The sequence below is a fragment of the Periplaneta americana genome, chromosome 16 (assembly GCF_040183065.1).
Source record: "Periplaneta americana isolate PAMFEO1 chromosome 16, P.americana_PAMFEO1_priV1, whole genome shotgun sequence".
NCBI classification, from domain to species: Eukaryota; Metazoa; Arthropoda; class Insecta; order Blattodea; family Blattidae; genus Periplaneta; species Periplaneta americana.
Window position 1 is genome coordinate 5,699,853 of NC_091132.1, and position 13,915 is coordinate 5,713,767.

Here is a 13,915-nt window from a genome sequence, read left to right on the forward strand (position 1 = left end):
TTTCATTTCGTTTAGCCATTATAAGTGTTAAAAACTGCACTATGACTTTACGAACACAATGTACATCACAAACCGAGGTCAGCAGTTTGAGCAATAAACGTAATATGTTACTAAAATTTATAAGTAAAACCTATCTTAACTCATCACAGCTTTCTTCATTATGATTTTTAAAGCAAACAAGAAAATATCTAATTACAAATTTGTGTTAATATTCCCATGCTACACAATAAATGCAAAGTTGCCTATTAGTAATAAAGACCTAGATGACTCATCCTAGAAGTATAGAAGTTTCACATCTAACCTTGAATTGAAATCTTCTTCGATCAGAGATTGTAATTTCGAGGGCAGGCTATAAAATGCAGGGTTGTATAAAACTGAAAAGGAAGGGGCAGATGAATCACCTATTTTACTGATAAAAATAAAATCTGTCTACACACTATGTTATTACATCTCTACAATAAGAACTTGAAAGTTTTATTATTTTTTCTTCTTGAGGTTCACTTTACTAAAATATAAAACTTTATTTAAAAAAAAAAAAAAACTCTGATTTTAAGTGTTAAATTATTTATTATACTGGTAGTTTTTAAAATAATTTTAATACTTTTAAAAAATTGTAAGTTTTCTTTAATAAAGTTTTATATCTATTTTTTTTTTATTTCTATGTATTGCTCAGTACATACTCACCTGGGCAAATACTATTAAAAGTCGAACTGGCACACCTTATTTAGCAGATGTATCCTCTTAGTGATCATATTTGTGACCTTTTTTCCAATGCTTAACTGAAACAAATAATTCGAAACATAAAATGAGTGTCCAAGCGAAGCAAATAAAAGAAATAAAAAATCTAGTCTCATTTAATCACAATCTATATTATTATCTGTCACGAAATATGGATCATAACATTCGTGAATTGTGGATTTGTGAGTGATATAACATTATTGTTTATTATTGCGTAGGCTACTGGAATATTACCAGTATGGGTTGAACTATTTAACAGAAGGGCTGTATTCTGCTAGTATTTATCCACATATTTGTCGTGGCGAATTCTGTTGACTTTTACTGAAAAATACTTTTAATTACAGAAATGTAGAAATCAATTCAAACTCAAACGTTTATGGTAATGACATATATCCCAGATGTAAACATAACATAAAACCAAAAGGAGAACTTAACATTGCTTACAGTAGTATTTTAATAAGAAGATATGAGGTTCTACATAAAAGTTCGAGAATTTGAATCGCTTTTAAAACTGAAGTACAATCCACTGCTAAAAGAAGTGAGCAACACTCTTTGCAAATTTGAAAGACATGTTGAGTTCAGATAAGTTTGTGAAATAATATCATATAAATTAGTTTTTATTTTTCAGTCAATCACTTATCATGTTATGATGGCAGAAATGGATTTTGTTACATCAAGATACAATGTTAATATACGTCACGAATATTTTCGACTTATTTTCAAGTCATCTTCAGGTGATAGTTTTTAACAAACAAACATTTGAACTAGGTGACTATCACCTGAAGATGACTTGAAAATAAGTCGAAAATATTCGTGACGTATATTAACATTGTATCTTGATGTAACAAAATCCATTTCTGCCATCATAACATGATAAGTGATTGACTGAAAAATAAAAACTAATTTATATGATATTAACACTCTCTGTGCATCAACGTGGCAACAACCACCAACTGGAGAAGTCTCAGTGTTTGTGTACGTACATTTTTGTTACATATCGTAGTGGCTGAGAGATTCGGCAATGTTCTCCAAATGAAATGGTGGTTTTTGAGGGGCAAAAAATCTGCATCACATTTTTTTTTTCAGCCTAAGAGAAACTCCTGTAGAAACACACTGAACATTCAAGCCATTTATACATTCCTCTAGTATTTATTTGCTTAGTTAAAGAAATGTAGTTACTAATATAGTTATCACATTCTCAAGCTGCTACTCAGGCTAGAAGTTCAATTATTGCTTGTACCAAAGTGAACTATAAAATAAAAAAAAAAAAAATTAATATGATTAAACGGTACACAAAATTGAAATAAAACTATTACTGTAATCGATTCCAGCACACTGCTATGTCAATGGTAATGAAAAAGCTGATTTTATAGCAAAAAAGGAACTGAGCACAATGGTGAAGTAAAAATTTTTATAGGAAAGTGGATAACCCTCTTTAATAATACAAAATCAATCCTGGATTTACCCAGGAACTGGATATAGCAAAATATTGGGAAGCAAGAAGGAAAATAATTTCATTATTAAATCCTGAGAAAGAAAAAATACAGTGTATACAAAATTATAACTACAGAAAAACGTTTTTGTAGTACTAATGCTTTATAGATGGAATACATGTGGCAGTGGTGGTGGTTGTAGCAGTGGTGGATGTGGGGGTGGGGGTGGCAGTGGTGGTGAACATTCAATATGACTATTGATGAGCACAATACCAGAAAAATTATTGCACAAGGTTATTCTTGCAGATCGAAGGCAAACTATTCCTGACATCTGTGGCATTGTGGAGCTATCATATAGGACTGTTGAACGCAAACGTTCAGTTAAGTGAAAGAACTGGATTCTTCGGCATGGCAATACACTCACTCACATATTACTCGTCATTCAGCAGTTCCTGGCTTCCAAAAATACGATGAAAGAGTAATGGAACGGAGAAAAATTCTCTCCGGCGCCGGGATTTGAACCCGGGTTTTCAGCTCTACGTGCTGACGCTTTATCCACTAAGCCACACCGGATTCCACCCCGGCATCAGAAGAATCGTCTCAGTTTTAAGTTCCAACTCTTGGGTTCCCTCTAGTGGCTTAGTGGATAAAGCATCAGCAAGTAGAGCTGAAAACACGGGTTCAAATCCTGGCACCGGAGAGAATTTTCCTCCGTTCCATTACTCTTTCATCGTATTATGACGCATAATATCTGCATGGAAATATCATATGTACTTCGGTACATTATAATAATATATATTCCAAAAATACGACAATCGTAATCCCATCATCCCTATTGGTAGGACCTTCTTACCTGAAACCTTTTCCTGCACCTCAAGATGAAATTCCGACTTTAAGGACGTCGTTTTGATACAACTGAGGAGATCTAGACACAATCGCAATGGTGGAAACTAGGAATTAAGGTAACTGATTTTTATAGTCACACTCCCCAAACTTTTGGGTAGAACCTTGTATGTGATAGCTGAGTAAGGGGTTGTGCGATTACAGATGCTACACTTTCAGAGGAGGGGGACAAAGGCTAATTGGGATGTACCGGTCTCTGATCGGGCCAAAAACCCTGATAGAACTGATATTTAACCCTTGCGATGAAATTCGGTGAAGTCTGGAGGGCCTAATCTAAATAGTTAAATCCACTCTCCTCACCTCCACATGGGAGCTTTTAAAATGCGAAAGAGAGAGAGGTGTGCGGAAAGCAACGGGAAGCTACCGCATTTATGTTTTCCAAGAAAAACTGCAAACATGGCATGATGAGTCTTTTTCCACGGTAGAAGATTCTAGACATAAACTATCTTCCCATTCGGATGTCCGGGATTGGGATTCTGGGGAAGGCTACATTAAGAGGAAGGCAGAAAATAGAAAAGACTGGAGAATACTGGGTTTGCAGTGAAAGACTCTACTGGCATTTTTCCCCCTGACTGGCCAGCTTTCACTTCCATACAATAAGATGGGCTCCAATACCGTCCGATATACTTTAAATTTTGTCTCTGTAGTATGTTCTACTTTCCCAAAGATAGTCTGGTTCGTTGATAATAGACTGTACAACACCTACAGGCCCTGTTTAGAACTTCATGGCAGATCTTACTGTATTGATGGACTATAGTAACTTACGTAATTATTCTTAACTGACTTAAATCTTGAATTGCTCGACCTGAATGCTGTTCTATCTTCACTATCTGCATCAAAGTACTCTTCTTAGGATTGGTCTACATTCCTTTTTCTGTCAGGGTAGCATATCATTCCATGACAGCCTGCTGTAATTTTGCCGCTGTGTCGGCTATAAGGACTACGTCATCTGCATAGTGTGAATTTTATTAGTAACAACAATGTAATTTATTCGTCACAACAATAATTCCTTTCTACAATTCACCTTAAACGCTCTCGTCAACAATTGGATCTTCACTCAACACAGTATTCGTTATAGCACTCCACCGACGACAATGACAATTTACTTGGACTATTACGCACAACAATGAACTGTTAATCTTAACTAATATTTGCAAAGCACTATTTACAAATCAGAACTACCAGTTCTCAGTTCACAGTTCTTCTATCTCAGTCACTCGAGTTCACAGTATCTCGAACCACAGACCTTCAGAGACAGTTCACTGTACTCGAACTCGGGTCCCTCCAACTGCGGTCCACTGCACTCGAACTCAGGTCCCTCCAACTGCGATCCACTGCACTCGAACTCAGGCCTTCGGCTGCTGACGCAGTTGCGGACGCACACTCGAGTCGAGTTCCGGTGCACAAGACTGGCTTCCTTGCTCTGGCTTTCTCACTGACTGAATAACTGAAAAAACTGCTCGAGTTCGCTGGCGCTTCTTCTTTTATAGCAAAATCATAGTTGCGAGAAATTTCTACAGGTGTGTAGAGAATTATCTGGATATCTCCACTTCGACGCACTTCTGGAAGGGTCGGGAAGGTCCATTCCCCCTTACTCCGCATGCAGCAGTTGCGCGTGCACTCTCCCCTCGCCGCGTGGGCCTTTCCTCTCTCCGCCGCGCGCCGTCCCTCATGCTTCATGAAGCCCGCGCAATATGCTCTCTCTCGCGGGACGCTGGACGTGAGTTCGAATCTCACGTCGCTGTCACAATAGATTAGGTGCCTGGCAATATAATGGTTTCATTCTCTAATTCCCAACCTTTGTCCTGCCGATGTAGATTATGTGAATTTCGTCCATCAGTATTATAAACAGCTGGCTAAATGTTACAAGGGTGAATGTAGTAATATTTCTGACATAGACATAATACTGAGCCAGTGAAACAGCAGCAGACTTCAATTATCTCCCTGTTTCACATCCATCTCCATGTCGAATTCACCAGATTGTCGGCCATCAAGTCTTACAATTCCCTCAACTTTATCATACGTTGACTTGAAAACCCGCATAAGCTTCGCATTCACTCTATGTTTTGCCAGAGTGTCCCAATCTCTGTCCCTGCTACACTATCAAATGCCGCCTCCAAGTCAAGGAAGATAAGATCAATATTTTTTCTCCTTGATATTACCTTCTCGGAAATACACCTTAATGAATAAATGTAAGTCTTGTGTTTGCTTGTTGGATCTAAAGGCTGCTTGTTTCTCTTCCAGTTGTTTTTTAATCTGGTTTGCAATATTCTTGTAAAAATGTTCAAGATGGTTGCAGTGAGATAGATTGCCTTGTAACTGATTTTGTTTCTACTACAGATGGTACAATAAAGGATCGTATGGAGTCAGATATGGTTTTTAAGAGGACTTGTAAACAATAAAGTAGGAGGTAGTAAAAGACTTAGGGTGGGAACTTCTCAAGTCAAGGCGACGAAAAACCAGACTCACCGCATTGTTCAAGGCACAAATGGGACACAAAGCATGGACCGATATCAATGCTAGATTAGCAACACCATCATACTTAGGAAGGGCTGATCATATTAGGAAGTTTAAATGTAGAAAACAAAGAACGGAAGTGGCAAAATTTTCCTTTGTTAACCGCACAATAGTAGACTGGAACAGCTTACCTGCAGCAATCTTTCAGGGTGGTCCTCTTAAAATCAATGCATTTAAGGAAAGGTTGAGAAGATTAGACTGAAAATTTAATTGGAGGTGAAGTGTAATTATTTAAGTTGTGTCATGTAATTAATTGAGTTGATATGTAATTAAGTTGATACGTAATTAATTAAGATGATAGGTAATTTAGTTGATATATAAATAAATTAAGGTGATATGTAATTAATTAAGATAATATGTAATTAAGTTCGTATGTAATTAATTAAGGTGATATGTAATTACTTAAATTGGTAATAGTTGGGTGAAATAGAAGTACTTATAAGTTAGATTTACTTTTGCTTATCGTAGGCATTATTATAGAATAGTTTTTATTTATAGTCCTAGGTTTCTTGCATCTACTATTTATAGATTTACGTTTATTTTATTTTATTTCATGTAATTGCAGTTATTGCATATTATATATCACTACCACCGGGTGTATATCCAATTGTAGTGTTAATACATACATACATACATACATAATGAATTATGAGATGAGAAACGTTGGCATCACTAGATCCCTAATAGACTTACTCTGGCAATCCTTGTTGCAATAGTGTTTCTGATCTGGTGAATCCTCATCAACACATAACTTGCAGCGCTTATACGTGTTAGGAGCAGGTTCAGCTTTGTTACAATAAGCACACAGCCTCAGTCCATCTGTGAATGACATAAAAAGAATACGTGAGACAACTGATATACGAATATGAAAATGAAATTTTATAAGAATAAAGTTGAAAAGGAATGTTCTATAGAATTACAATTACATCACCTTTTAATGCCTGATACACAAAACAGCCTATCTAAGAAGGGTACCATTTTGTTTTTATTTCAGATAGCACGAAAAGTAGGAAGTATTTGAACATTTAAACAAGGAAAAAATGTTTAAATAACACAATTCTTTAAATGAAATAATGCTTTATATTATCAATAATGTTATTCAGCATCCATCTTGTCGAACTCATTACATCAGTAACGAAAATGTTTAAAATAGCTTAGTAAATATGTGATTGCATAAAAAGAACAAATATTTTGTGATGCATCTCAAATTTCTTTAAAAAGAGACATAATCTATTTCAGTCACAGGGTTTAATAAAAGTAAACCAAATCTATATGTTCACTTTGCTTAATATTTTTACAGTAGTGTATATTAAGAGATGCTTAATCGCAGACAATGATGAGCTACTCATGGTAAGATAGATGCAGATTCTATTATTCCACATTCAACTACCATTATCACGAAATATCAAGAATGGAGCAAACAAAATTCGTGCTGAAATTATTCCAAAATCAATCAATCAATCAATCAATCAATCAATCAATCAATCAATCAATCTTCTTAATGTATCCAGCTCTTTCCTGACAACATAAAGTCCACTGTAGTCTATTCAGAGAAATTTGATCGGTGTTCTTTATAGATGCCTGTTGCTAGTAGCCAGAGTTGGGGTGTAGTCAATATATACTGCAGGGCTGTGTCTTCTGCAACTGGTACTGACGATTTTAATTTACTTCTTTTGTGGTTTATGGATGGACAGTATAGAAGAATGTGTTCCAGATCTTCATCATGATTATTACACCACAGACAAGTAGGATTATCAGAAATGTGAAATCGTTGTAGGTACAATTGTGTGACAATGTGACCTGTTCTGGCTCTTGTTAAAAATGTTTGAACACGTCTGGGCAAGTTTTTGTACATTTCCAGGTCATTTGGTTTCTTTTGTACAGACTGTAAAATTTTTCCTTTGTCAGAAGAGAGCCAATTGTTGATCCATAGGTTTATAAAATGAGATTTTACTGAAGCAAAAGCACTGGATAGAGATATCACTTGAAGAGGTCTTGGTTGCAAATATGTTGCCTGTTTTGCAATATTATCGACTTTCTTGTTTCCAGGTATACCACAATGACCAGGTATCCATTAAAATGTTATTTCCTTTTGGAGTTTTTTTAGTTTACTTAGTTGTTTCTGAAGTGGAATAATTCTACGTGCATATAGGTTTGGTACATGTTTAATTATATTAAATATAGCCCCCTTGGAGTCGGTAAGTATGCAAATAGATTTTTCAGAAATTTGAGTAACAGACTGAAGAGCAGCATCAATAGCTAGCAATTCAGTGTCAAGACTGGAGGAGGATGAACATGGTATGAAATAACTTTCTGATATTTTGGAATATAATACCCTGCTCCTGATGTCCCATTATTAGGATTTAGAGATCCATCTGTATAAATTTGAAGGTGATCCTTATATGTGCTGCAGAGTAGTTCCATGGCATCTAACTTAAGAATGTATGGAGGATCATTTTTGGAATGATTTCTTGGAATTTGTATGCTATGTTCTGGAATCATCCATTTCCATGGAGGAATTTCGTTCACAACTGGAGTTTTAGCAATGAGTGTGTCTGTGATACAGACTGGTATTTCTCCGGTCTGTGGAAGAAATAGTGCAATTTTTTTAACAGAAGTTCAAAACATTTACCGCCTATTCTCAAATAATGTTTATGTTCATTTGGATTCGTCATTTGTAGTTTGTTTATAAGATTGACATCACACAATTCAGACTGATTTGATGGTCAATGTTTAATGCAAACTCTCTTTTTAAGATTTTTTTTTTCCTGTAATGGATGAAGACATACAAGGCTTTCTGCATGCACATTTTTACATCAATGACTATTTGTCAAAGTACAGAATACCGGTAGCCGTTTTGATGTATGATGTTCGAGTGTTCGTCTGAAATGTTTAAAATGGTCTGTTTAAACCCCGTCTTACCACCATTATTCTGCAAGTGACTAACAGGCATGGAACTAGTTAATGTGCTTCTGCCATTACTAAGAAGAGGTATAGATTGGACTTTATCCTTTACTGCTAATGAACATGGAATTCACAAAGTTTTGAAGTTTGGCATTATCTTCGTCTTCAGATGAAAAAGGGAGAGGAAAAAAAGGTAACCTGCTCATTGGTGTCATTACAACAGCTATCCTGCTTGACTAACTCATTATTGTTACTGTTGTGCATCAAATTAGTAAGTAGAATGGGAAATTCTATCAAATACTATTCAAGAGTCAAGAATAGTACTTAATACAGATCTATTAAAACTCATGCACTAGAATAGTGTCGAGATGCTACCTACATACAAGATATTTCAAAAGTATTGCTTAATTCCCATTAAAATTAGCTGAGAGGATTTGGAGTAAGCACAATGGATTGGAGCTCCATATGTAAAACATCAACTTAAAACTTTTATTAAAAAAAAAAAAAAAAAATCTCAGAGACATCAAACATTTAGAAACGAATATTTTGTTATGCAAACAAAATCTTTTTGCGACTATTATTGTGGGAGCTGTAACGTCATCGAGAACATTTTTAAATGACACCCTATAGTTTTTAGTATCATCTGAAAAACCACATTTTTTATGTAATATTTCATTTGTTTTATACATTTGTCATTCTGTTGCTCTCTTTCTGAGCTCTGTTGCCACATAGTGGCGCGAGATTCAAAGCGTGTTCAGCGTTTGTCACCGATATGTTTAAATTAACTACTTTCTATAGTTCTCGATAACACTCAACAATATTAGTAATTAAAATTACTGTTTTAAGAAAGCACGAGCTAATGACACTCTTACGAAATGCGACTCGTAATGCACGTGGTACTACAAATGAACTGTGGAAGTTTGGCTACAGTGTCTCCGTGATTCCGTTGCCAGATTTTCGTTAGCAGACGACATTTTCACGTGAGGTCCAATGAAAAGCTCGGTTCTTCCTTTCCCCTTCAACCTCCCACACTCAACCTGTCATCACTGCACAGGCTACCCCTCTAACCCGCACTTTCCTCTCGCCCTGCCAACTACTTCCTGTTTAGTCGGTTCATAACCTGGCTTTTAGTATAGTGTTAGTTGGGAGGCCGGAGAGAAAAAGACCTTTAGGGAGGCCGAGACGTAGATGGGAGGATGATATTAAAATTGATTTGAAGGAGGTGGGATATAATGGTAGGGATTGGATTAATCTTGCTGATGTGAGAGTGGCAATGAACCTCTGGGTTCTCTAAAAACCATAAGTAAGTAAATGTACAGCAGCACTATGGTTATGTTTGGTTGCTATAGTAACAATTTTACTTTTGATATATTTTGTTAGTCCCTGTGTTATGAGAGCAGTTTTATTGATGAAATCAACGTAAAACAAGATATCCTTAACAAAAATGGTCTTTCTATGTCTCTAACATATCCATGTTCTCTGAATTTCGCCTCTACTCTACTCACAATTGACTGAAATCGGTGATTTGGCTGATTTTTGTTAAAAAGTGTGCATACTCCTTGCGTACGTCTTGTATCACCAAATTCTATCATCATCAGAATCTCAAATCTCCCATTTTCTGTTAAGAACATCTTGTTTTATTAGGGTTACTAGATATTTTCACAATTTTCGGGGACAGATATCTGTATATATGAAGAAACTACTTTTAAATTTCTGTTAGTTTGTCATTCATTTGTATTATTTTCAAACACCTTAAAGAATTAAAATGCTCATTCTATTTACACACAAGCATTACTTCCAGGAAGACACGGAGACATTTCAATCAACTTCTGGAGTAGTTGTTTAGTCAACTGTCCGAAGACAGGTTATGCATAGAAAATCATTTCTCAGAGAAAATGTTTGAGCAAAAATCAGCATTTTATTCATTTCACTTTACTATTTTCTCTGAAGTCACATATTTCTTCAAGCAAGAAATTGTATAAAATAAATTATTTCATGCAGGTCAAGTTCATCTACATTGGAAGAAAATTAATGAACTATCTCTCTAAATTTTTCTAGTTGTGAAAGAGATCTCAGCAATATGCATCCCACAGATATGTTTTGAATGAATACCGCAGGCACTGAGATATTCAACAGCATTTTCATAAAATTATAATAATTAACACTTAAAATTCGGGGATATCTGAGGACAAATTACTAAGTTCGGGGATAAAAAGCAAAATTCGGGGACTGTCTATGGAAAACGAGGATATCTGATAACCTTATTTTATTCTGATATCATCAATAAAATTGTTTTCATAACACAAGAACTAACAAAATAATATATCAACAATGAAACTGTTACCATAATATCTTCTTGTGCTGTGCATAGTGCTCTGTACAAAATGAAATATTACGTAAAAAAATATGCTCTTTCAGATGATATTAAATGCTATAGGATGCCATCTAAAAATGTTTTCGATGACGTCATAATTTGCACACCAATAGTCGCAAAAAAATTGTTTCCATAAAAATATTAGTTTCTAAACATAAGATCTGACGTGTCTGAGTTTTTGTTCTAAATCCCCTCATTCAATTTTAATTTCAATTAGCGTTATTTTTAAACACCCTGTATACTTGCCAAAAACTGCTCAGAATACACATGCATACCTTGTATAGCCTGGTCACTCTCTCTACTCGCACCTGCCACAGACCGCTGTGCCTGACTAGGCTTGCCTGCTGGGTTGACGGATTGTAGTGGAAGAGCAGCTTCACCAGACTCAGTTTCATCCTCGTCGTCATCATCTGCATCATCGTCACTTAATATGGGATACATGAAGTGAATGCCTACACTACTTGTTTCCAGAGGATATTTCTTGGGCAAATTCGCAGTTTTCTTCATTGCAATTTCCTTGAAATAAAAGAAACAAAAATTTACTGTAATAATATGAAATAATCCTCTCACATACAGGGCTTATGAGTTAACTTATAATAATAATAATAATAATAATAATAATAATAATAATAATAATAATAATAATAATAATAATAATAATAATTCCTTTATTTACTTATATTTAATGTGCTGTACAACAGCCAGTGGCCAATTACAATTCAACACAAAGACAATATAACAAAAACAATAGCAATGAAATGTTGTTGTTGTTGTTTTCTAATGCCAGGCGTTTGACAATAAAGTCATTTGACCTCTTGCACTCCAATATTTTTCAAAGATATTATCATGGTCAGCCGCTGAAGCACAGATTTTGAGGTGTTTCGAATCCATTTCTTGGTTTGAGTTGCACAATGGGCAGTTAGGGGACTGATATATTCCAATTCTATGCAGGTGTTTAGCCAAACAATCATGGCCTGTTGCCAATCTAAATGCAGCTACAGACGATTTGCTTGGTAAATCGGGAATTAACTGTGGATTTTGAGGGAGAGAGTTCCATTTTTTCCCTTGAGATTGTGTTATCAAATTTTGTTTGTTGAAGTCTAAGTATATAGATTTAATAAATCTTTTCCCAGAGTAATACGTAGATTTAGTAACAGGTCTGTAAGTAGCAGTGCTGCCCTTCTTTGCTAAAGCATCCGCATTCTCGTTTCCCAGGATTCCACAATGGGATGGTATCCATTGGAATACTTCTTTTATTGAGTGATATTAATTGAGAGAGCATTTTAGTTATTTCTGCTTTTTGAGATGAAGGTGTGTGTTTAGAGACTATTGACAGAATAGCTGCTTTGGAGTCTGACAATATAACTGCATTTTTAAATTTATTTATGTGGCATAGAAGATTCCTGAGACTTTCACTTATTGCAATGATTTCTCCATCAAAACTTGTTGTTCCATATCCAAGAGATCTATAAAGTGAGAAGAGACAGCACGTAACACCTGCACCGGCACCTTGTTCTCTGGAGATCAAGGATCCGTCGATGTATAAATGAAGCCAGTTTTGTGGAGGGTACCTAATATTGTCTCTAAAGACAATTGTTTCAGTATTTCAGTGTTTACTTCTGATTTCAGTATTTCTTCTGTTAAATTTAGATTATATTCTATATTTAATAGAGTTAAAGGGTTTGGTTTAATTTGTAAGTTTTCTTTTAAATTCGGGAAATTGATTTTCTGTTTTAATTCTTGAACAATGGATATGAAACTTTTTTGAGTTTTCAATCTACAGAGAGGACTGTATGAATGCCAATTGTTTCCTGGTAATCTGATAAGTTTTTCATATTGAATCAGTGCTTATGATATAAATTATAAGTACAATGAAATAATAATTATTAAAATAATGATACTTAAATAAGACGATAATTGCAAATGAAAGAATAGAATCATGTAAATGAAGAATGGAATCATATAAATAGTATTACAAAGATATACAAGATGACGAGAATATTATAATACATATCTAAACAAAAGGCATAAATTAATAATAACTGATATTAAACACAAAAAATATATTCTACACATTAAATGGATCGAAGTTCAATCCATGCAAATTAGCATATTTTATACATCTGCAGACCGGAGAGAGAGATTTAGAATTCCTATTATAAAACATTTTATGAAATCTTAAACCCTTAGCAGGAATACGAAGACTGATATTGCTTATGAATGATTCACAATCAATATCACCCTTAATGACTTTACAAAATAATAAATAATCAAAATCTTGACGTCTGTAAATAAACTACAGGAATTAAAATATTTGCAGTTAATCTCATATTTATAATCGGAATTTGGTAAAAATCTATTAGAACACAAGACAATAAATTTTCTTTGAATATCCTGGAAAGGATGAATGAATTCAATTACTTGGGATACAACCTATCTTTTCAATCTGAAAGGGATATCTCCAAGAAAATCAATAAATACACTAAAACTATGAGCATAATCAGTAGTGTTTTAAGCCTGCAATTGTTCAGAAATATACCCGTTTATACCTGTATAATATTCTCGCAAGATCAGTTCTCTCTTATGGAAGTGAGGCATGGACATTAAGAGCTCATGATATTATCAGAATCACAGCATATGGGATGAGAATTGATGAAGAGGACTGTGGGATACAATAAATTCGACCACAAGCAGAATGAAGATATCATGTTTCTGGCAGTACAGGGAAAAAGTAAAGAGAAAAGTGACTGACATTACTTAAAAACTCCTGAATACATTCTCGAAAAAAAAATCTCTATTGCACCAAAAGATTTATCTGTCTATGGAACAATTAAAATCTTTTAAATATGCCCCAATAACCTCGTATGACGTGAAAAGAAGTTTTCATGAAACAAAAGCATCTTCAGGAACAATAAACGCAGTTTCGCAATTGAAAACCTCAGCCATAGTTGATTGTGATCTGCAAGTACTTGCTGATTTTAGACAACAGAACCTTCTTTCCTTCAACTTATAAGGAATAATGTAAGTTCATATTCATTAGCATTTG

At 34.7% G+C, this 13,915-nt stretch overlaps 1 protein-coding gene across 5 annotated transcripts in view; it reads right to left on the reverse strand.

Annotated features, from left to right (window-relative positions):
• LOC138691204 (uncharacterized) overlaps nucleotides 1–13,915 on the reverse strand; it is a 62,335-nt gene that overhangs the window by 9,180 nt on the left and 39,240 nt on the right. For all 5 annotated transcript variants that reach the window (XM_069812998.1, XM_069812995.1, XM_069812997.1 and 2 more), the window contains 3 exons: nucleotides 11,145–11,385; nucleotides 6,285–6,410; nucleotides 685–779 (listed from right to left, as the gene is read on the reverse strand). In XM_069812998.1, coding sequence (XP_069669099.1) covers nucleotides 742–779; nucleotides 6,285–6,410; nucleotides 11,145–11,385 — 405 coding nt within the window. In that variant the 3' untranslated portion in view covers nucleotides 685–741. The remainder of the gene's footprint in view (nucleotides 1–684; nucleotides 780–6,284; nucleotides 6,411–11,144; nucleotides 11,386–13,915) is intronic.